This window comes from Camelus dromedarius, chromosome 19 (assembly GCF_036321535.1).
Source record: "Camelus dromedarius isolate mCamDro1 chromosome 19, mCamDro1.pat, whole genome shotgun sequence".
In the NCBI taxonomy this organism is placed as follows: Eukaryota; Metazoa; Chordata; class Mammalia; order Artiodactyla; family Camelidae; genus Camelus; species Camelus dromedarius.
In genome coordinates this window covers 11545687-11568820 of record NC_087454.1, presented here as the reverse complement: position 1 = coordinate 11568820, position 23134 = coordinate 11545687, and the positions used below count along the sequence as shown (strand labels likewise).

The window sequence follows — 23134 nt, the reverse complement described above, 5'->3', positions numbered from 1 at the left end:
CTTCAACATTTACCATTTTATGACTCATCTTGTTTCTGTCTCCCACTCTGCCTCCTTCCCCTCTCACACACACAAACACACGTATCAGGTTATTTTGAAACAAGTCTAAACATATTTCACCTGTAAACATTCCCCCTTAAAAATGTAACCACAAAACGATTATCGTACAGTATAGATCTTATTTTAAATACAAGGGGATGTTTGTTTTAGCAAGTTTGGGAAATATACAAAGTAAAAGCGTTACTCCTTAGATGTAAACAGAATCTTCTGGATTTTCTGACTTGCTCTTTTCTATAACTATGCTTCTAAGAATGATTTTTGTGGCTGCATAGCATTCCATTATGTTAGTGTTCTGTAACTTATGTAGCTAGCCCTTTTTATTGAGTTTATCATCCAGGTTTTCAGTATAATAACTGGAAGATTTTTCAGTCTTAGGACGAATTTCTAGAAATATCTGGCTTAGTTGAACATTAATTTTTAAGGTTTTTTTGATCAAATTATAAATTGCAGTGTAATCAGATACATATTTCAGGCAGTGATCTTGCCCCAGTTGTATATCCTCTCCAGCATTTTGGTTTGATTTTCTTGATTACTGGTGAATTCGTTGGCTAACGATTATAGTGTGTATATATATTTGCCCTTTTGGAAGAGAGAGATTTATAGTATGGTAAATGATATTTTTACTTCCTTGTAACGGCAAGTTAACACTGTAGTTTGTCATTTGTCCATTATCTTTGAATTACAGTGACCTATTTGGTGATGTTTTTAGAAGTTGATTAGAAATTGTCTTTGAAATATCTTTTTAATACATATAACTTGCTTTTTCTTGGCATAGTATCATTTATAATTAAACAAATTACAGCTCAAGATATCACTACGGTGAACAGTACAAGCTGTAAGAAGAAGCCGGACGAAGATTGTGAGGGCCCTTTTACACCTGCAAAGACCCTGAAAGAAGGAAGTGTCCTGGATGTTCTGAAGAGCCCTGGTAAGACAATGGCTGCCTTTGATAGTCTAAAATCTTAGTTACAATCTCATGATCTATCGTAATGTCAGTTGTTACACTTTGTTGTACTTCAGGCTTTTAAAAAATTATGACCAGTTTGATAGGAGATTGACTTTTGAATATAGGTGGTCAGCTATAAATTTTTTTAGGTGAAAGATCTTAGAAACTCTCCTTATTTCTTTAGAATTCAAGGAAACTTCACACTAAAATGAAATCTCCAAGGGGGAGGGTGTAGAAGGAGAAAATGTGAGTTGCCTATTAATAGAGATAGGCCAGGATGGAAAAAAGTAAGTAAACCTGATGATATACCTGTCTTTTAGAGCACTGAGCTGGCTTGTTCTTTTCACATGATTCCCCAGTTGTGGTATATATTTAACAAAGCCAAGCTGAAAGAAAACATTTCCTGATGGTTAACATATATGCATAAGGGGTACTCCTCACTTGAAATGAAACAATTGTATGAATACTAGTGGGTAGTAATTTGAAGGTGATGAAGAGAAGTCCTCAAATAGGAGGCGTGAAAGGTTAATGTGAAAGGTTCTGAGATTTTATTGGAGAGATACTTGGGGCAATTTTGTTTGAATTAGTGTTTAGTGACTTGGCGTGGCATCTCTTTGGGTAGCATGAGCTCATGCTCCGTTAGGATAGACTCTGCCCTGATGATTTTTGTTTTCTAGGTTTTACCAGATGGTTTAGTACATATCTGTTGAAATTTGTGATCGTATTTGTCACCGAACCATTACCAGTTTAAAGCTTTATATGAGTTTAATATTACTAAAAATGATCCTTACCACTATGTTGTACTTTGGAGGGATATCTGTCAAGTAATCATACCTGCACAGTTCAGTTGGTTTTTACTGAAAGAGAGGCTACCACAATTGAGAATTATGACTGGACAGAATTCAGAGATGTTGGATATTGGAAATCACTTTGGCACAGCCAAGGGCACATCTGAAAGAAGAGGCAGATGGGGTGGGGGAGAAGCTATGGCTGTAGCTCGGTGTTGCAGAAGGTGGAGTATAGCAAAACGTAGATGATGTACGTATTAGTAAAGTAGGATAAATTAAATCTCAAATTAGGTAGTGGTTGAACTATAGCAAACAAATCCCTAGGGGAAGAGGATATACTAGAAGCAAAACATCTTTTATAGCATTTTAACTAGATCTATCACTTACTAATTATGTGATCAGTACTAGAAATACTGCTTAGGTGAAAAATACTTCCTCCAAGTAGTCCATCCTGGGTTGTACTGACTCTACAGTAGGTTAAAATGTTTTCTCCCAGGAATGATATTTAATTATCAATAGCCATTACATAATTATTAATATCTATATCAATATTTATTAACAATATGTAATAGAGAAGCTTTCTAGTCAAAATGCAAACATTAACTGGGTCTCCCCCCCACCCTGCCTCCCCGTCGTAGGCTTCACGTCGCCGAAGGCAGAGTCTCCTGCTGCTGATCCGACCACCACAAGCCCAATCGTTTATACAAGACCAGCAATAAGTAGTTTTTCTTCTAGTGGAATCGGGTTTGGGGAAAGTTTAAAAGCTGGGTCATCGTGGCAATGTGATACTTGTCTACTCCAGAACAAAGTCACAGACGACAAATGTGTAGCCTGTCAAGCGACAAAATTGCCACCAAGAGATACTGCTAAACAGACTGGAACTGGGACACCAAGTAAAAGTGGCAAACCAACTCTTTCTGCACCAGGGACAGGCTTCGGAGACAAATTTAAACCAGCAGCAGGAACTTGGGATTGTGATACCTGTTTAGTCCAAAATAAGCCTGAAGCGATAAAATGTGTAGCTTGTGAAACACCGAAACCTGGAACTGGTGTTAAGCGAGTCCTTACGTTGCCAGTGGCTTCAGAAAGTGCTGTAACTGTGGCTGCTTCCTCCTCCAGCTGCACTGTGACCACTGGTGCCTTAGGATTTACAGATAAATTCAAAAGGCCCCTGGGATCTTGGGAGTGTCCAGTGTGCTGTGTTTCTAATAATGCAGAAGACAATAAATGTGTGTCCTGTATGTCTGAGAAACCAGGTACGTTTATGGCTGTTTGGAATAATTTTGTTCATTACTTTAATAGAACATTTTAATTTATTCTCTGCAAGACAGCTAAGAGTAGCTTCAGTATTTTAGATATTTCAGGATGAGCATTTCCTCATACATCCTGATTTTTCTGAACTGTCTTGAGGCTAAAATGACTTGCTTGGGCCTGGAACTGCATGTTTTCTTAGGACAGGGTATTGTTAATCAGTCCAGCATATGCTTTGACCTCTTCTTTGTATGCATTTTTATCCAAAACTTCTTGCTTTTCATGATGATTTTCAAAGTTGGCTAATAAAGATGCAAAGGTCTTAGAACAGGGCAGTCTTTCTCAAACGTTTATACAGAATAAAATACTACTTTGTTTCTTTAAGTAGAAGTGAGGATGGCTAGTAGTTGTTTCCAAGGATGGTTTCATTAAGAGTTAGATAATGTTGCTTTTTGGAAAGGCTGTGGCTGAATATTAATGGTGATACCTGTACCTCTATGTGCTATCTGACAGAGATATTGCAATGATAGTAAATTACTGAATCATTGATGAAAAAGTTCTATTAGGCAGCCAGAAAAATGGAGTTAGATTTGAGTTTTTCCTATTTCTCTGTTCAGTTTTGAAAGAATTACTGAAGTTTTACATTGATCTTTCATTCATTTGGAAATGACTGCTGTTTTTGTAATGCTATTATAAAATTATTTGGTACAGATATATGGTAACATGGATACGAAATAAAACATGTTATGAGTATCCTGGGAATTATACTTCCTATTTTTATTGCATTATTCATGGATGTGTGGTTTTATGTCTGCAATGGAAAGCTCTTGAGTTAATGGCCTAGACCCCTTGTCTTAACACAAGGGGTGAGCCATATTCCTAATTCCTACTAGACATCTCCACAGGAATAAAATTTCTGAATCTTTATTCTGAAACACCTTTCCCTTCCCATCTGGCATGGCTCCTCCTCCCCTAAATAAATAAATAAAGCCCTTGATGTATGCAGGAAACCAAAATTAATTCTGAGTTGATGGAAGAATAAAACTGAGTCAGAAAATAAATTATTACACAAACAAGGGGAGTTCATATATGTATTTAAAAACTTAATCTTTATCCTGTAGAGGACAAACGATCATAAGCAGAAAATGATACAGTTAATATATTTTTAATAAATCACTCATTGGCTTTTTGGAGGGTATTTTGGAAGGCAACAAAATTTGGAGACCAGAGGACAGATTAGGGAGTTGTATCAATAATATTGGTAGAGATAGTAGTGATGTACACTAATGAAATCAAATAAGGGTGGGGTGTAAAAATGTACAGCTGAGGGCATGTTAATTACAAGCTGCTAAAGTTGACCGATACGTGCGAGGCCTTTGGATATACTGATAGTGGAACCTCTGGGCTGGAGATAAAGATTTGGGAGTCATCAGCATAGGTTTCAATAAGTCGTGGGAGTAAAGGTGATGTAAGGTGAGCGAGCAGAGCAAATACAGAAGACAGCCTAAAACTGAACTCCGCTAACTTAAGGGAGTAGCAGGAATAAGACTGGAACAGTTCATCTTTTAAAGGAGTAACCAGAGAAGAAAAACAAATACCACATGGTGCTGGTTGCTTTCTAGAAGGGTGGATTTCAAGGGAACACATCCAGAGGTCTCAATAAGGTGGCTGAGATGAGGGGTCTTGAACCAGAATAGCCATAGAAGGGTCAGAAAGAGAATGAAGTAGATCGGAGAGATATGTAAGGGAAGATTGCCGTCTAGCCGGGGTAGCAGGGTTGATAGTGCAATCACCAATGAAGAGATACCACAGGGATGAAACTCAGAAGTGTGGGTCGCAGGTGCAGATCAGAAAATGGTTTTGTTGGTGATTCAAACCATCAGAGTAGATGAGAAGTTGTGAGAAAGGCGGTGGATGAAAGATGGTGCAATTTTATTGGCAAGAGGGACAAGAACATACTAGTAAACCATGGATCAGGTAACTGGGAGAAGTGACAGCAGTTTGGAGAACATTTAGAGAAGTGGGGGTACCAGAATGAATGGCTCCACTCTCAACACTTTCTTCACGCAGCGGTGCCTTGCTGAGCCGTCCTTCCTGTGTCGCCGCTCCCCGCAAAGTTGCTAGTTCTGCTTAAAAATGTAAATGTCACCTCAGTGAATCCATCTCCTGTCCTGTAGTCATTCACTCTTGTTTAGATCGTTTGTCACTCTCCATCTTGGTGGTGGTGCTGCTGTGTATTTCTGCTTGTTCTACTTTCCCCTTTTGTAGACCATGAGCACCTTTAGAAGCGAAGCACCATTTTATTCATCTTGATGTCCTCAGAACCTAAGAACGTTATGGTGCTTAATAAATGTCTGTTAAATGTCTACCTTGTAACAGAAATGCCATGAACATAGTTGGTTGAATTGCAAAGTGGATAATGGAACACTTCCATGCAAAAATGGTCATTTCAAAGGCAGATCTGAGCTTTGCAGTCTTGAAATTAATGGTCTGGGCTATGTATTTTATGTGTTAGGCTATTGTCTACAATTTATAACATATGTTTTATAATGCTGTGCTGTTTAAGAAAACTGGATAAAGATTCTGAAGGAAAATTTAGTCTTTGAGGCTCTGATTTGAGAGCATGATTTTTAAAAACCATGGCAATTCAAACTTGGGGTTAAGAGGGAACTCATCATTGAGCAAGGTGAGTGTGAGTTGCTCATTTATAAGATTAAAAGAAATCTGAGGTGTCTGTACTGATTTTTTGGGGTTTTTTTTTTTTTGTATTTTCTCTTATCTTAATAGGAAACACTAATAAAACTTGAACATTTAGACTTAGTGGTGTCACTGAGATATGGACATCATGTAAATTAGAATTTTCCTGTTTCCCCAAAATTTTTTAGGAAGTTCAGTACCTGCTTCAAGCAGCAGCACTGTCCCTGTGTCTCTGTCTTCTGGAGGCTGCCTGGGATTGGACAAGTTCAAGAAACCCGAGGGAAGCTGGGACTGTAACGTGTGCCTAGTGGAGAACAAAGCAGATGCTACCAAATGTGTGGCATGTGAAAGTGCAAAGCCAGGCACCAAGTCTGAGTTCAAAGGTAAGGTGTTGGTAAAGTGCCTCCTTACACGTCCATTTTGTAGACAACTTTGGTTTTAAAATTCTTCATTCTCTATTGAAAATTCATATAAGCGAGGTCTTATCCTGTGCTTTTAGCTCACATCTATCTCTGAGTTACTCTAAAGTCAGATTATTTGCTGGTCAGCAGTGAAGGTAAGTATATTTTCTATTCTCTTCATTTTAGAAGGACAGTGCTGGTTGCAGCCCACTGGATTAATGGCATGACGAATGGATTACAACTGGTTTGAAAAACACTGCATTTGGGTTTTAGAAGGTCACTGCTTTCAAGTCTGCTTTAGCTCTTCTGTAGCTGTTACCTCCTGATCCCTTCTCCACCTGCCCTGCCTGAAGTACAGTCATCACCATACCTTTAAATCCGACCTTGTGAGGCAGAAGTGCCTTGGAATACCTTTGAGGCAGAGGTGATGACTAGTTAATTACTGTCTTTGGCATCTTTATTTTTAGCTCTTTGTCTTATAATCACTTGAGTATCTCAGAGGCCACGTGGATAGCCATTTGCTCCTGAGATTCTGGTACAGTTCTTCAAATAAGTATCTTAGGGGAAGAAGGCGGGGTGGGTAGTCATCCAAGGGGCGGATCTGAAGGAGAGCGCTTGTGGAGCTGGGCCGGCGCCGGTCCTTGCTGACGCGCGGGTGAGCAGAGCCATGGGTAAACACTGGGCATCGCTGAATGATGTCTGTGCTGGGCCACTTCACTCGGGGGCTTCACTTCTAGTTTATTCTGCTATGAAAAAGCATTATGAAACCGAACACCTTGATTTTGCATTTTCATCGTTTAAAATATCACTTCCGCTCATATAATTCTGTCTCTTTGGTGCTAAAAATTTTAGCTCCTGAGTAAATAACACGTTTATCCACAAGATTTAAAAAGCAAATTATGACAGGATTCACAATGAAAAGTACATACATCTCTTGTCCTCATTGCCTTATTTTCCATCCTTCCTCTCCCACCAAAGGCAATAGCTGTCTGTGGTTAGTTTCTTATAACTGAAGTTTCTTTATGCACGTAATGAGCAAATACACTTCTACTCTCTGTAGTCTTACTTCTCTCTACCTGGCTAGGAAAGGTTGTATACCACACTGCCTTCCTGCCCTTGACTTTACCACGGGTTAGCCTGGGCATTTCTTCTTCATTTACAGCTGTCTGGGTTGCCTATGGCATTTTGCATGTCCATGAGTTTATCTTTAAAAATAAAGACTTGGCTGTATTTTGCTTGTCAAAGGGTGTATGCATATGTTTGTAATTTGGGGTACATATTGACAATTTGCCTCCCACAAATTTTATGCTAATTTACACATCCACCTGCCTTGTTTAAAGTGTCTGTTACTCCTACTCTCATCAGCCACACCTTGGCCAGACTTGTTTGATCTCTGCCGGTCTGGCTGAGGGGAAGAGGCACGTCAGTATGGTTGTGAGGCTTGGGATGGACTTCTTGGGCTGAGTGTTGGGAGACTTGGTTCTTACTTACTGCTGTTTCTATAGGCCTTTTCAGAGTTCTTCCTGTATCCCTTTGCTTTTCAAGACTGGCATTTTGTTTGGGAGCATAATATTAACTCAATATCTTCTTGTTTTTTTATCTTTTTGAAGGCATTGGCACATCTTCCTCATCTTCAAACCCAGCAACCTCAGCCTTCAAATTTGGTATCCCATCTTCCTCTTCTGGGCCCTCTCAGACTTTAACAAGCACTGGAAATTTTAAATTTGGAGATCAAGGAGGCTTCAAAGTAGGGGTGTCATCAGATTCTGGGTCTGTAAACCCCATGAATGAAGGCTTTAAATTTTCTAAACCAATAGGAGATTTTAAATTTGGAATTGCATCTGATTCTAAACCTGAAGAAGTTAAAAAAGACAGTAAAAATGATAATAATTTTAAGTTTGGACTTCCTTCTGGTTTAAGCAATCCAGCTTCTTTAGTTCCATTTCAGTTTGGGGTGTCTAATCTTGGGCAGCAAGAAAAGAAAGAGGAACTGCCTAAATCTGCATCTGCAGGCTTTAGCTTTGGTTCAGGTGTCATTAACCCTCCCCCTGCTGCTACTGACACCGTAGTGACCTCTGAGAGCAAGAGCAGCTTCAGTTTTGGAACCATAGATACCAAGAGTGTCTCAGTGGCTCCTTTCACGAGTAAGACGTCAGAAGCAAAAAAAGAAGAAACACCTGCCACCAAAGGAGGGTTCACTTTTGGGAGCGTGGACCCTGCCCCCCTGCCATCTGCCTCGTTTGTTTTGGGAAGGACAGAAGAGAAACAGCAAGAGCCTGTCACGTCTACTTCTCTAGTGTTTGGAAAGAAACCTGATAATGAAGAGCCAAAGTGTCAACCAGTGTTTTCCTTTGGGAATTCAGAGCAAACCAAAGATGAGGGCTCTTCCAAGACGACCTTTAGTTTCAATATGACAAAGCCATCGGAGAAGGACTCTGAACAGCCAGCAAAGCCCTCTTTTGCTTTTGGAGCTCAGACCAGTACTACTGCTGGTAAGTACTACACATTTTTTACAAGGTGTCCTTGATCTCTGAACAAATGCAGCAAATCAAGGAATGGTGTACATACTTGAGAGAGCACCAGTAACAGAACTCTGGGAAGGAGCTGAGGATTTTCAGTTTCAACTGCTCCAAACTCCCCGAGTTCTGATGAAGTTATCTACAGATCCAGTTTTGAGAAACACAGCTTTAATAGAAAGCCCACCATGTTTGCGTGTATATATTTCTCCCTTCTGTTGGGCCTTTATAATCAGAGTTGACAAATACTATTCAGGAAAATAGGTATTTTTTTTCTTAAGCTCATGAAATACTTTCTAACTAATAAAATCTTAATGTACAGGCCTTCATTTACAAATAGAGACACATCATCTGGCACTTAAGGGACATAGACAATAAATATAATAAATCCCTGAGAAATAGAGGTGATTATGAAAACTAAAATCCTGAAGAAAACATGAAATAACATTTTTTAAAGTTAAAAACAGTTGGTGAAATAAAATCATTGTGTGGACTGAGTAGCAGAAAACACATAGCTGATAATCAGATTAGTGAAGTAGGATTTCCCAGAATAATGCAAAAGAACAGAGATGGATCTACGCTGAATCCACAGTTTCCATTGAAATAGGAGGGTCTTAAGAAATGAGAACAGTATGGAGGAAATATCAAAGAAGTGACAGAGAAAATTTCCTAGATGTAAAGGAAGAAAGACACTGGTCTTAAAAATGGAAATGACCTGTTCATTGACAAAGACCAGTTTTTAGGACACCCAAGCCAAAATCCTGAATGCTTTTAGAGAGAGAAGAGCAGTTTGTCACAAATAAATAGGTTATCAGGTTAGCATCAGCCCTCTAGTTTGTAACATCAGATACTAAAAACAGTAGAGCAGTGTCCTCACAGTGAAAACATGGTCTTGAGCCTAGGATTCTGAAACCAGCCAGATATTATCAGACATAAGAGCAACATACAGATGTTTTTTTCAGACAAGCAAATAATCAAAAGTTGAACACCCACGAATACTTTTGTATAATAAACTGGAAACGCAAAAAAAAAGAAGAATTAACCTGAAAAGAAATTGTGTGGAATTCAGTACATAGATGTGAGCCATTTTTGTCTATAAAATTTTTACTTGAAAATTTAAAAACACCCTTCAAAGAGAACAAAAACTAATTTATAAATTATTATTTAGAAAAGAATAAAAATGAGATGGGTCTCATCAAATGTATTTGTGGTATCACTATACTGTTTCCATTGAAATGGACATTTTTAACCTTCCTATTACAACTTGAAAGTGAGCCAGCATGCTCCATTTTACGTAAATTCTATCCATACCCATACCATAATGTGATGAGCTCCGTCTGGTAGATAGTATTGGAACTGAGATTATTGGAACAAGTTTTAAAAAAAAGTCTTCAGTAAGGTAGCTGGATTCAGGGTCAATGTATAAAAAATCAATAGCTTTCCTCCCAATCAGTAATAAATATTTGGACAACATACCTCATTTGTATTTTCTAAGATTTACAATTTGTATTTTATAGTATCAACAGAACCTGCAACATGCTTAAATAATTAAGAGAACAAAAAATACACATATTTTACACCTATTTCTGAATGAGAATATCCTTTACTCCCCATCTTACCCCAATATAATTCCACTTAGAGGAATTTCTGTGGCACTTGACAAGCTTCAGCGAATTCTAAAATTCATATGGAGGGGAAAGTGGACAAGAAATTTGGGGTAAATGAAAAAGAATATGAAAACAAATATATATATATACATGACTGGGGCGTTATGCTGTACCCCAGAAATTGACACATTGTAACTGACTATACTTCAATCAGAAAAGAAATTTTGGGTAGAAGGGCAGACATGTGGTCAGTTTTGACCTACTAATATCAAACCATACTGCAAAGCTACAATATCTAAAAGAGTCTGGTAACAGTAACTAGAGAAAACAAAGATACATATATTTGGAAGTTTAATGTGTCATAAAAGTAGAGTTAGAAATTAGTGAACAGAGGGTACACTAGTCAATGAAGGCTGCAGAGAAAATCGGATCCCATTAAGATAAATGGAAATTACAATCTTGCTAACATAAATTTCAGAATCAAATTTATAAAGGTATAGCTATCTCCCACTCTCGGAATTTGCTATCCAAATACAATATCAAGTTAGATTTGGATTTAAGGAATATTTTTAATTAATCTGAATGCTGAAGGTTTTGCTATGTAAGAAAATCCATAAGCCATAAAAGAAAAGATGAATGTATTTAACTACATCAAACTTTAATATGACAGACATCTATTCAGTGAACGGACCTGTAAGAACAATTAACGATTCTGTTTTCCAACAGGCTCTTAGACTCTAGGGTAGGAAAAAATGCTTTCTGGCATTACTTGTTCTTAAAGATTTTTGTTTATTTCTTAATTTCTGTCTTGCAGATCAAGGTCCAGCAAAGCCAGTTTTTAGTTTTTTGAACAACAATTCCTCTAATTCAAGTACACCAGCCACTTCAGCTAGTGGCGGCCTGTTTGGCAGTTCCACCTCGACCTCCAGTGCGCCTGTGCATGCCTTTGTGTTTGGACAGGCCAGCAATCCTGTGAGCAGCTCTGCCTTTGGTAACTCTGCCGAGTCCAGTACATCTCAGTCTTTGCTGTTTTCTCAAGAGAGCAAACCAGCAACCACGTCGAGCAGTGGTACAGCTGTCACCCCATTTATCTTCGGTCCAGGAGGCAGCAGTAATAACACTGCAACCTCTGGTTTCAACTTTGGAGCTACAACTACATCTAGCTCTGCAGGTACATTTAAAAAAGAAAAAAAGGTTGTAGTTGCATTGGCTTTCATTATAAGTAGATCAGCTCTTTGCAGATGATATAGCAGGTTTCCACAGAAGAGCGTGGCTGCCTTTGGATCATCTCTACCTGGGATGTTGTGATTATTCATTATGTGGAATAATGTACATCTTGTGTTCAAGTTTAATTCAATTAACTCTTGGAAGTGGTTCTTCTAATCTCATTAGGAATGTAATCGTTAGGTTTTCCAAGTATTCTTTTTTGAAATATTAAGTTGTAAATAGCCAGATGCTGGGGATTATTTTATTAGACAATAGTTCTCATTACTCAGTAGATACACGATCACAACATTAGCTGATTTCTGCAGTCTGTTAAGTTTCTGGTGGGAGATTAGTTGTCTTCCTACATATATTTCTTTGCCTAAAAAATTTTGGCTTCCAAGGTAGGAGTCTTGTTAATAGAAATTTTTGTTTGTATGGATTCTGTATGGTTTTATTAAATCACGGTAGAGAGAATTGTATTCTTAATCATTATTCAGAACTTGTCTTGATGAGAGTTGGTCAACAAGGTAAAAGTCTAAAAAGAAGCTTGAAATTTGCTTTTCAGTTCATAGAGCTTTCTTGATTGAGGATTATCTCAGTTTAGCCATCGTGGTGACTCAGTGTTTCTGTGGGCCTCTAGGATCCTCCTTTGTATTTGGCACTGGACCTTCAGCACCATCTGCCAGTCCAGCCTTTGGTGCTAACCAGACCCCAACATTTGGACAAAGTCAAGGTGCCAGCCAGCCTAATCTCCCAGGCTTTGGATCCATGTCGTCTTCAGCAGCATTATTTTCTGCTGGTTCTCAGCCTGCACCACCTACTTTTGGGACGGTGTCCAGCAGTAGCCAACCTCCTGTGTTTGGGCAGCAGCCTGGTCAGTCTGCGTTTGGCTCTGGAACAGCTCCTAATTCCAGTAAGTATGTAGTAGTGATGTAGTTTGTATTCATACTTGGGTTCTGTATGTCTTAACATTTGTTTCTTTGAACTTTGAAACTATGCATGTCCTTTTTTTGTTGTTTTTAACCATCTCCTCTACTTGGCAGAATAGAGACATATATGTTTGGATTTACCTGTGAACAACATTCCCAACTTTCACACAATTAAGCATTTTTAAGGTATTAAAGTGTTTGATTAAAATATAATTATTTCTCATTCTTTGATTTAGCTACGGGATTCATTCAATCCTGGTTCTCCCCATCTAAATTTTGGGGCACACTAGTCTAGATTTGAACTATATTTTCTAATCCTCTTCATGATTGAATTTACTTCAGAAAGTTGCACCGCAGCTCCACTGCCCTTTCCTGGGACAGTCTGGCCGAGGTGCCTCATGGCACTTTCTGTCTGATGTTGCTAGCCTTTCACTTGATTTGCATATTTAAACAGACATTCTTGTGGCCTTTTTAATATGGTTGATCACATTGTATTATGATGATATATTTCCTCAAAATTGCACTATGTGTATTTTTCTAATTGTGAAATACAACCTCACTTAGAACTAAGCATGAAACACAAATGAACAGTGTCATACTGAAGCAAATGCTCTGTGACCACCCCAGGGACCCCTTCTGTAGCCCTTGTGTTCACTTTCCTCTCTTCTTTCCTTGCTCTGGTGGTATCTTGGCTTTTATGGGCATCACTTTTCTTGGGTTTTATTTAAGGTTAATTGCCAATACGTACATCTCTGGAAAATACAGTTTTGCCTGATTTTTGACTGTATAAATGGAATCTTTCTGTATTCAGTCTTTTGTTTTTCTTTTTCTTTTCTTTTCTTTTTTTTGGGGGGTGGGAGGTGGTCATTAGGTTTATTTATTTATTTTTACTGGAAGTACTGGGCATTGAACTCAGGGCCTCATGTATGCTAAGCATGTGCTCTGCCACTGAGCTATACCCTCCCCTGAGAATTTTGTTTTAAACTACTTTTTTCTGGGGGAGGGTTAGTTAGGTTTATTTAGTAATTATTATTAATTTTCAAACTCAACGGAGGTACTGGGAATCGAACCCAGGATCTCATGTGTGCTAAGTGCCCGCTCTACCACTAAGCTGTACCTTCCCCCTGTATTGATTCTTGCTTCTTTCACTGTCTAATTTCTAAGGTTCATCCATGTTATTGTGTATAGTTTGTTCATTTTCATCGCAGTAGAGTAAAGCATCGCTGTTGAATATTACCACATTTTATCTATATACTGTTGATGAATGTTTGAGTTATTCTTAGCTACTAGGGAATGCAGCTCTGGCTCTGCACACTCTTGTGTATGTGCTTTGGGACACGCATGTATGTTTCTGTAAGGTGTACACTGGGAAAGGGATTGTGAATTAAAAGGCATGCATCTTATGCTTCAGAAGATAACAAACTTTTTCTAATGGCTTGTGCCAGTTCACATCCTATCAGCATTATATGAGGATTCTCATATTTGAACTCTACTTGATTTCATTTTTTGTGAGTTCTTTTTATAAGTTTTTTGGGCCGTTTTTATAATCGATTGTTTTGCTTATTGATTTGTAGAAGTTCTTTATATATTCTGGATATTAGTATTTTGTCAGTTAGTACATATAGCAAAATTTCTCCTGTTTTGTGACATGTTAACCATTTTAGTCAGGATTTTTAAATATGTTTTTTTCTCCTCCCATTATGGAATTAGAGTTTAGCTTTCTTTCACAGAGGTAGCATTGCCCTCAGTCCTATTACAAGTGACACTGTGTGGTTAGATCAGTGTGCTGCATATACAAATGCTGTATGATGTACTGTGATTTTCTTTCCTGTACAGAATTTTGGTTTTTTCCAGCATCAGTGATTCCCTCTTTTTATTAACATTTTCTTCTCCTATTTGTTTAGATCTCATCTCAATTATTTGAAGGACATTGGCTGGTAAAAATTTCTCACATAGTTTTTAAAAAAGTTTTTGGGCTGGTTTTTAGTTTTTTTTAATTGAGATAGTTGATGTGCAATATTATATTAGTTACAGATGTACACAATGTTTAAAGGTTATATTCCATTTAATACTGACTGTATTCCGTCTGTGGTACCATATATTTTTGTAGCTTACTTATTTTATACAGAATAGTTTGTACCTGTTAATTTCCTACCCCTATTTTGCACTCCTCCTCCTCTGGTAACCACTAGTTTATACTCTATATCTGTGAGTCTGTTTCCTTTTTGTTATATTCACTATAGTGTTTATTTCATTTTTTAGATTCCTCGTGTAAGTGATACCATACAGTATTTGTCCTTTTCTGTCTGACTTAAATTAACTTCACTTAATATGCTCGAAGTCCATCCATGTTGCAAAGGGCAAAATTTTCATTCTTTTTTTGACTGAGTAGTATTCCATTGTGTGTGTATGCATCCGTTCATCTGTTGATGGACACTTAGGTTGCTTTCATATCTTGGCAGCTGTAAGTAGTGCTGCTGTGAACATTGGGGTACATGTATCATTTTGAATTAGTATATTTAGGTCTTTTGGGATATATACCCAGGAGTGGAATTGCTGGGTCATGGTAGTTCTATTTTTAGTTTTTTGAGAAACTGTCATACTGTTTTCCATAGTGGCTGCGCTGTTTGTTATTTGTGGCCTTTCTGATGATAGCCATTGTGACAGGTGTAAGGTGATACCTCATTATAGTTACAATTGGCATTTCTATGGTGATTAATGATGTTGAGCATCTTTTCATGTGCTTGTTTCCCATCTGTATATCTTCTTTGGAAAAATGTCTGTTCAGGTCTTTGGAATTGTTTGATGTTAAGTTGTATGAGCTGTTTGTATATGATGCATATTAATCCCTTATTGGTCATATCATTAGCAAGTGTTTTCTCCCGTTCAGTAGGCTGTCTTTTCATCTTGTTGATGATTTCCTTTTCTGTAGAAAAGCTTTTAATCTAATTAAGTCTCATATGTTTACTTTTGCTTTTATTTCCTTTGCTTTAGGAGATAAAGCCAAAAAAATTTTGTTATGATTTATGTCAGAATGTCCTGCCTGCGTTTTCTTCAAGTTTTATGGTTTCTGGCCTTACATTTAGGTCTTTCATCTATTTTGAGTTTATTTTTATAAACGGTGTGAGAAAATATTCTGATTTCATTCTTTTACATGTAGCTGTCCAGTTTTTCCAGCACCACTTATTGAGGAGACTGTTTTTTCTCCACTGTATAGTCTTGCCTCCTTTGTTATAGATTAATTGACCATAAGTGTATGGGTTTATTTCTGGGCTCTGTTCCATTGATCTGTGTGTCTGGTTTTGTGTCAGTACCATACTGTTTTGATTACTGTAGTTTTGTAGTATAGTCTGAAGCCAGGGAGTGTTATTCCTCTAGCTCTGTACTTTCTTGAGATTGTTTTGGCTATTTGGGATCTTATGTGTTTCCATACAAATTTTAAAATTATTCTGTTTCTGTGAAAAATGCCCTTGGTATTTTGATAGGAATTGCATTAAATCTTGATAGGAATTGCATTAAATCTGTAGATTGCTTTGGATAGTGTAGTCATTTTAACAATATTACATCTTTTAATCCATGAAGATGGTATATTTTTCCATCTATTTGTGTTCATTTTCTTTCATCAGCGTCTTAGAGTTTTCCGTGTACACGTCTTTTACCTCCTTAGGTAGGTTTATTCCTAGATAGTTTATTCTTTTTGGTGCGATGGTAAATGGGATTGTTCCCTTAATTACTTTTTCTGATATTTCATTATTGAGTATAGAAATCTAACAGATTTCTATATATTAGTTTTGTGTCCTGCAACATTACTGAGTTCATTGATGAGCTTTAGTAGTTTTCTGGTGGAATCTTTAGGATTTTCTATGTATAATACTGTGTCTTCTGCAAACAATGACAGTCCTCTTTTCCAGTTTGGATTCCCTTTATTTCTTCTCTGATAGCTGTGGCCAAGACTTCCAATACTATGTTGAATAAAAGTGATGAGAGTAGGCACCCTTGTCTTGTTCTAAATCTTAGAGGAAATGCTTTCAGTTGAGTATGGTGTTAGCTGTGGGTTGGTCAAATATGGCCTCTATTATGTTGAGGTGTGTTCCCTCTTTGCCCACTTTCTGGACAGGTTTTATCACAAATGGATGTTGAATGTTGTCAAAAGCTTTTCCTGCATCTATTAAGATGATCATATGATTTTTATTCTTCAGTTTGTTAACGTGGTGTATCACATTGGTTTGTGGATATTGAAAAATCCTTGCATTCCTGGGGTTCATGGTATATGACCCTTTTAATGTATTCTGGGATGTGGTTTGCTAATATTTTGTTGAGGATTTTTCCGTATGTGATCATTAGTGATATTGGTCTGTAATTTTCTTTTTTCGTGATATCTTTGTCTGGTTATGGTATCAGGGTGATGGTGGTCTTCACATAATTTTTAACCTGTTCCTCCCACTGGGCTTCCTGGGCCTGCTGTTTGTGGTCTTGGGGATCTCGTTTTAAAAACCATTCTAACAGATTCCTTTTAGCTTCCTCTTACAGGAATCTGTTTCCTGGATATCATGTCTTCTTCCTTCTTATTCCCTTGTTTTGAGAGTGTTTATCTTTCTTAAGGACTCGAAGAAAATTTTGAGACCTTGCATTTCTGGAAGGATCTTTATTCTGCCCCCATGCTTGGTAACATTTTGGTAGAATGTAGATTTAGATTGGAAATCATTTTCGTAATTTTGAAAACATTTCTCCATTGTGGACATTTTGGCTCTCAGAATTGCTCTGTCTCCTCCAACCCCCATATAGGCTTTTAAAAAAATTGTTTTTTTAACTTTCCCCTTTCCCTCCACTTTTTGTCTTTGTTGTACTTTCTGGAGAGATTTCTTCAATTTGTCTTTAACCACACCTATTGAGATTTTTACTTCTGCTAGTATTACTTTTTAATTTCCAAATGGTCCTCTATTCTCTGTGGATGTTTCCTTTTTATATCCTCTGCTTCTGTTTTAGAATTGTTACCTATTGATTGTTTAAGGATGTTAATGATGAGGTTGGTTTTCTTTGCTTGTTTTTTCTTAATGCTTTTGCTTAGCTAGTTTTCTCCTCTTTTTCTTATTATTGTTTTCGTCTTATGAGACACTTTCCTCAAGTGTCTAGTGCTTCCTGACTTGCAGTGCTTGGTGGGGTCTGTTGTTGTTGTTTGTAAATTGTAGTAAGAATGTTTAACGTGAGATCTGTCTCTCCTGTGAACAAACGAAGTGCACGCAAGGCAGTATTGTGGACTGTAGGCACGACGTTGCCCCAGATCTCTTGCAGAACTGAAACTTCATACCTGCTGAATAGCAGCTCCCTTCCTCCACAGCCACCATTCTTCTCCCAGCCCTCCGCAGTTGGGTTGTTTTAGACCTCATGGCAGTGAAGTCACGCAGTACATGTTCATCTGTGACTGGCTTGTCTCACTTAGCATAACATCTATGTCCTCTAGACGCGTCCGGGATTTCCCATATTCCAAGATTAATAATATACAGTTTTTCTTTCTCTCTGCATCTGTCGGTGGACATTTAGGTTGTTTCTGTGTCTAGGCCATTGTGAGTAATGCTGCGGTGAATAAGAGAGTTGTACCTTTTTGAGGTCCAAATTTCAAATCTTTTGGGTAAATGACCAAAATAGGATTGCTAGATCATAAGACAGTTCTATTTCTAAGTTTTTGTTTTTGTTTTTTTTAATTTCTCAGTTTTTGAGGAACCTCCATACTGTTCCATAGTGGCTGCACCAACTTACATTCCTGCCAATAATTCACAAGAGTTCCCCTTTCTCCACAGCCTGCCAGCACTTGTTATTTCCTATCTTTCTGGTAATAGCCATTCTGAGGGATGTGACGTGACACCTCCTAGTGGTTTTGATTTGCATATTCCTGATGATCAGGGAGGGCGAGCATCTTTTCATACACCAGTTGGCTATTTGTATGTTTTCTTTGGATAAATGTCTATGCAAGTTGTTTGCATATTTTTAAATTTGGTTATTTGGGGGTTTTGTTTGTTTTATTTTTGTGTAATTTTTTTTTTTATCAGGGCAGGGCACCTAAGTATATACCCCTTGATCATTCTTTGTACATGGATAGGGCTTACAGATCTTGAAAGTCGTTGTAGCTTTATTTACCTGGCCTGTTTGCCTGGGGAGACCTGGATGGTAGTGTCTTTAGGTCTTTCCTTTTAGACTGTGAGATTCCACAGAGAAGGTAGGTCCCTCCAGCCTCCTGCCTGGAGGGCACGTGCACTCCCGATGGACAGTCCTCTGGGAGCTGAGTCCGGGAGGGGGGCTGCAGGTCTCAGTATTCATCACATCCGCCTCCTCATCCTCCTCCTCTCCTCAGTATGGTCCCCTTGCCCCAGTCCAGGGGTCTCTCTAGAGACGGAAGTTCTGTTCTTCTGCTGAGGTCGAGGGGGCCAGTTATCATCCTGTTTGGTGCTGGGGAGGCATTGACCTGGGTATCTGCTTCTTAAATGGGTTTTCTACCCTCCGCCCTTGTTTTTCCAGTCACCCCTTTCTTCTCACTTGGAGAAGAACCTGGAACCTGCACTTCTGAGAATGCTCAGTGTCAGCGGCGTGGCTCCTGCGGCTCTCCCTTGCTGCTAGTTTTGTGTCCGGCTCCAGCCGACCTCCCAGCTTCTAAATGTGGTGCTCTTGTCTCCTCTTTCCCTGTCTTTGTAAAAATCCCTTTATTGTTACCGTAACATAATTTTTGCAGAAGATAGAGCTGTGTTTGTTGACTTTGCTATCTTTATAACCGGAAGTCCACTCTGCCCTTTCCCCTCGGTCATGGGTAAGCTGGGTCAGTTGTTGGAGGGTGTCAGGTATGTACCATGTGACAATGGAGAAAATACTTAATTTTAATTTTCTTTAAGTGACCATAAGAGAGCTTAACCCTTTACCTGTTTTTGTATTTAAAGGTCTGAGTCATTACTAGGAAATTGAACGTTTTTACCTTAATGAAGTTCTTCTGCTTCTATTATAGGTTCTGCTTTCCAATTTGGCAGCAGCACTACAAGTTTCAATTTCACAAACAATAATCCGTCAGGAGTATTCACATTTGGTGCAAATCCCAGCACACCTGCAGCCTCGGCCCAGCCCTCCGGCTCGGGGGGCTTTCCATTTAACCCATCTCCAGCGGTGTTTACTGTGGGGTAAGAAAACTGTTGAAATGGAGAATTTAACATGATGAGGGCATGTACGTGTATTTCAGCATGTGTGTTTTTAAAATCACCAAGGTGCTGTGCAGTTCAGGTAAAATCAAGTATGTTCTTGATCAGTGTACCATGTTACAATTGTGGAGGATCGTAGCCTGAGAAAAACAGCAGGAGGGTGTGTGGGGGGGGGTGGATGTTGAGGGTGTCACGTGGAACAGAAAGCACTGCTTGCTTTAACAGTGTTCCCCGTTACTGGTCACACTTACTATGATTGTGAAATTTTCTCAGCATCACGTCACATTATGAAGTTTTTATTTTTCACAGGTCAAATGGGAAGAATGTGTTCTCTTCTTCTGGAACTTCAGTTTCTGGTCGCAAGATAAAGACTGCTGTTAGACGCAAGAAATAAAGGTCATGGTGGTGGTGTCCACACCGTTCTAACAACAGCTGGTGGCCTGCTTTCACATACTGACTTGTACTGTGTGCTGGGTTATCTGAACTCAGATCTGCCCCAGGACTTCTTTAATTGTGGAATTCTCCTCCTTTTTCTTTCTTTACAGAAGCCCCAACCTCACCTCTCCCACCTCCTTTTTAAAAAATAATAGCTAGACTGGTGACTGATTCTCAGCAAAAATATTTTATGATCCAACAGATTATTCACTGATTTGGCCTAGGCTGGCTGAACCCAGGATAGAGCCTGCGTGGAGAATGGCTTTGTATAGACTTCTTCGTCTGCACCATGTGTGCGTTGACATGCGTTTGTGGAACGCATCGAAATTGTAATTATATCTGAGGAATTCTGTATAGATTAGAGGATATTGAAATGAATGATTTCTATGCTGAGTTTGTGCTGGTGTATGTGTGAAGTGAGTGAGTTGGGTGTATTGTGCACTAAAATTTTCTGATAGAAGAAGCCTGATTAAAGAATGGTCCGTGGTAAGGACTTGTTAGATCTAGTTCATTCTCCATTTAATAATTATATGCTATTTCTATATTGTCATTCTTCTGACTATCACCTGTCTTGCCTTTTTCATTATTTTATTATGAAACTTGTGTAAATACAATTTTGTTTCTGTACTTTTTTGGCATAACATAAATCTGTGAACTTGAAATTTTAATTTTGTGTTAGAAAATTTTTTTGTTGTTTGTTTAGTCTTGTCTCAGATTTTATTATGTAAATCCCATTATTCAAAGTTGCCTAAATCCATTTGGAAATCTTTAAAAAAAAATTGGGGATTCTTAAAGTGAATTTATTGGCTTTTCTGATCCAGTTTTGTTTGGACCAAAAACCAGTATTGTACAAAGTATTAAGCATATATTTTTATATTTACTGAAATGGACTGTGGTGACTTTGGATAATAAGGAAAAGTTTAATATTAAAGCCATGTTTATTACAGTATAATTAACATGTTAAACCATGGGATAAATGCCATCAATAAAAAATTATGAAATACTTTTTGTTCTAGTGTTAACTCCTAGTGAAGGTACGAGTGTTAATGAAAGGAAACCTTTTTATAAAGGTTTACAGTGGTCAGAAGAGAAATTCCAAAGAATACATTGAAGTGATTGGGACAACTCCTAAGTGAAGGAGAAGTGTCAGAAGGTAGCCTGCTTTTTGTCTGGTGCTAGGAATCATGCCTACTTTGCATATAAAGTGACAAACCTTTTTAAAAGTTGAAAATAAACACACACAACCATTTCTGTTTGTACTTGTATCTTCCTTGATAGGTGACTGGACAATGTTTCTTGATCGAGTTCTTAGAGGCACATGCCCAAAGTAAACCCCCCAAAACTTCAGTGACCCTTTGTGGAATTTCTTTTGGATTATTTTACCAAATTTTTTTTTTTAACTAGATTTCTCTCCTATGGTCCATAAAGGAGCTCTTGGGACAGCATTTGATAATCTTAGTCTTCAGTTTGAATGTACAGCTATTTTGTGGCGACTTTATTTTGCTACACTTCTGGTTGAGTCTAAATTCAGAACTTTAAAATGTTTAGGGCTGTATTCGGGATTTAGGACTTGCGTTTTCATCTTGATTGCTGTAACTCTCGGGCGGCACGTGGCAGCTGTAGAATATATTCGTGGTAGCAGCTCCATCCTCAAACCTTCCTGACTTAGCCCAGCAGAGGTATCTCCTTACCAGACTGGCTCAGGCTGCAGACCCACTGCTGACCCACTCCCTGCGGCTCTAACGGCAGCCACAGCCAGGCTTGGGTTCCATGCTCCGTACACAAGTGGAAGTCGAGTGCTGTTTGTGGAAGAAGGGGAAACACGATGGCAAGAAAACAATAAAAGCCCACTTTCTCATGCTGGACCAGTGAGGAATTTAACTGAAAATAATCTCCAAAGGTAAGAAAACCGTACGCAGAAAGATTGAATAACCAGGTATGTTTATACAGTTTGGTTGCTTCAGAAGAGGGTCACCCACGGTCGCCCGTTCTCAGTGCACATCAGCGTGCTTGGTGGTGGTGGTGTGTCAGATGTACATGCTAGGTCTTCCTCACCAGAGATTCATGACTCACTGGGTCTAGATAGGGTCCAAAAATCATTAAATAAGCGCACACCACTTTTTTAAGTCCTAGGTTGTTTTGATTAACTTACAGTTTGGGGCATTAAGAAAAAGTACAATTCAGACAACGGAAATAAGTCTGTAAACTAGCTGTGAGTACTTGTTGCAAATTTCTTTCCTGAAGTTGTTAATGTAATTAGGATTTTATTACTTGAAATGTGTTTTTTTCCTCCTACCCAGTTAGTTACGTGAAGATTTTTCTTGTAGCTCTTCTGTGTAAGATCTCTTCTGCCAGAGTTCAGTAGGTATTTGTGAGAATTATTCCACACGTAGATGTATTTTTGATACATTTGTGGGAGAGGGAGAGCTCCATGTGCTTCTGTTCCACCATCTGAAGCCTGCCCCTTGTTAAGTGTTGAACCAACTTTTAACAATTTGTAACCAGGCTGTATAACTTCCTGGTGCAGCCCTTGAGGAAGAACTTGTGTTTAATTGTATTAGTACGTCATTTGCTGGCCTATTTAGTGGAAACTGATGAAGTTGGTACAGTAAAGTTGTGCTGGGGCTAGCTACACACACCAGCAGCACACCACGTCAGAGCCTTCCTCTCCTTGTAATGCAGGGCAGCCTGCCTCAAGTCCACTGTGGTTCCAGAATGTGTAGTTGGAGGCTGAGCTTCTAACAAACAACACATCGTCTACAGGACTGAGACAGGCCATAGTTTAACCACGTTTAAGTTTATCCTTTATTATCTTTATCCTTCTTAAGGAACCTGTTTTCTAGTCTATCCTAGTTTGTAAAGGTTAGAATGGGGGGTGCTTGTAAAATCAGACTAGGATTACATTGCCCAGCTCAGTCTTTTACCTGCCATGAGACTGTGAATTCTGATTCCTCATGTGTAGTATGGGTCCCTTAATATCTTGCACAGTGGCTGGGAAGATTTAACAAGTTTAAGGGAAGGATAGGGTTAGTTGAACATTAAAAACATTACATTAAAAGCTTAGTCATCTACAGCTAACTTCTAAATGACTTGCTAAAAGAATGTATCTTCAAAGTGCAT

The 23134-nt window shown here is 38.5% G+C and overlaps 1 protein-coding gene across 4 annotated transcripts in view; it reads left to right on the top strand.

Moving 5' to 3' along the window:
- The window catches only part of NUP153 (nucleoporin 153), a 63944-nt gene extending 42681 nt beyond the window's left edge, over positions 1-21263 (top strand). For 3 of the 4 annotated variants that reach the window (XM_031435161.2, XM_031435160.2, XM_031435162.2), the window contains 8 exons: positions 836-988; positions 2433-3050; positions 5931-6125; positions 7754-8635; positions 11081-11437; positions 12113-12385; positions 19393-19561; positions 19889-21263. In XM_031435161.2, coding sequence (XP_031291021.2) covers positions 836-988; positions 2433-3050; positions 5931-6125; positions 7754-8635; positions 11081-11437; positions 12113-12385; positions 19393-19561; positions 19889-19973 — 2732 coding nt within the window. In that variant the 3' untranslated portion in view covers positions 19974-21263. The remainder of the gene's footprint in view (positions 1-835; positions 989-2432; positions 3051-5930; positions 6126-7753; positions 8636-11080; positions 11438-12112; positions 12386-19392; positions 19562-19888) is intronic. The other variant, XM_010980103.3, reaches the window with a different exon arrangement.
- Positions 21264-23134: the final 1871 nt, after the last annotated feature.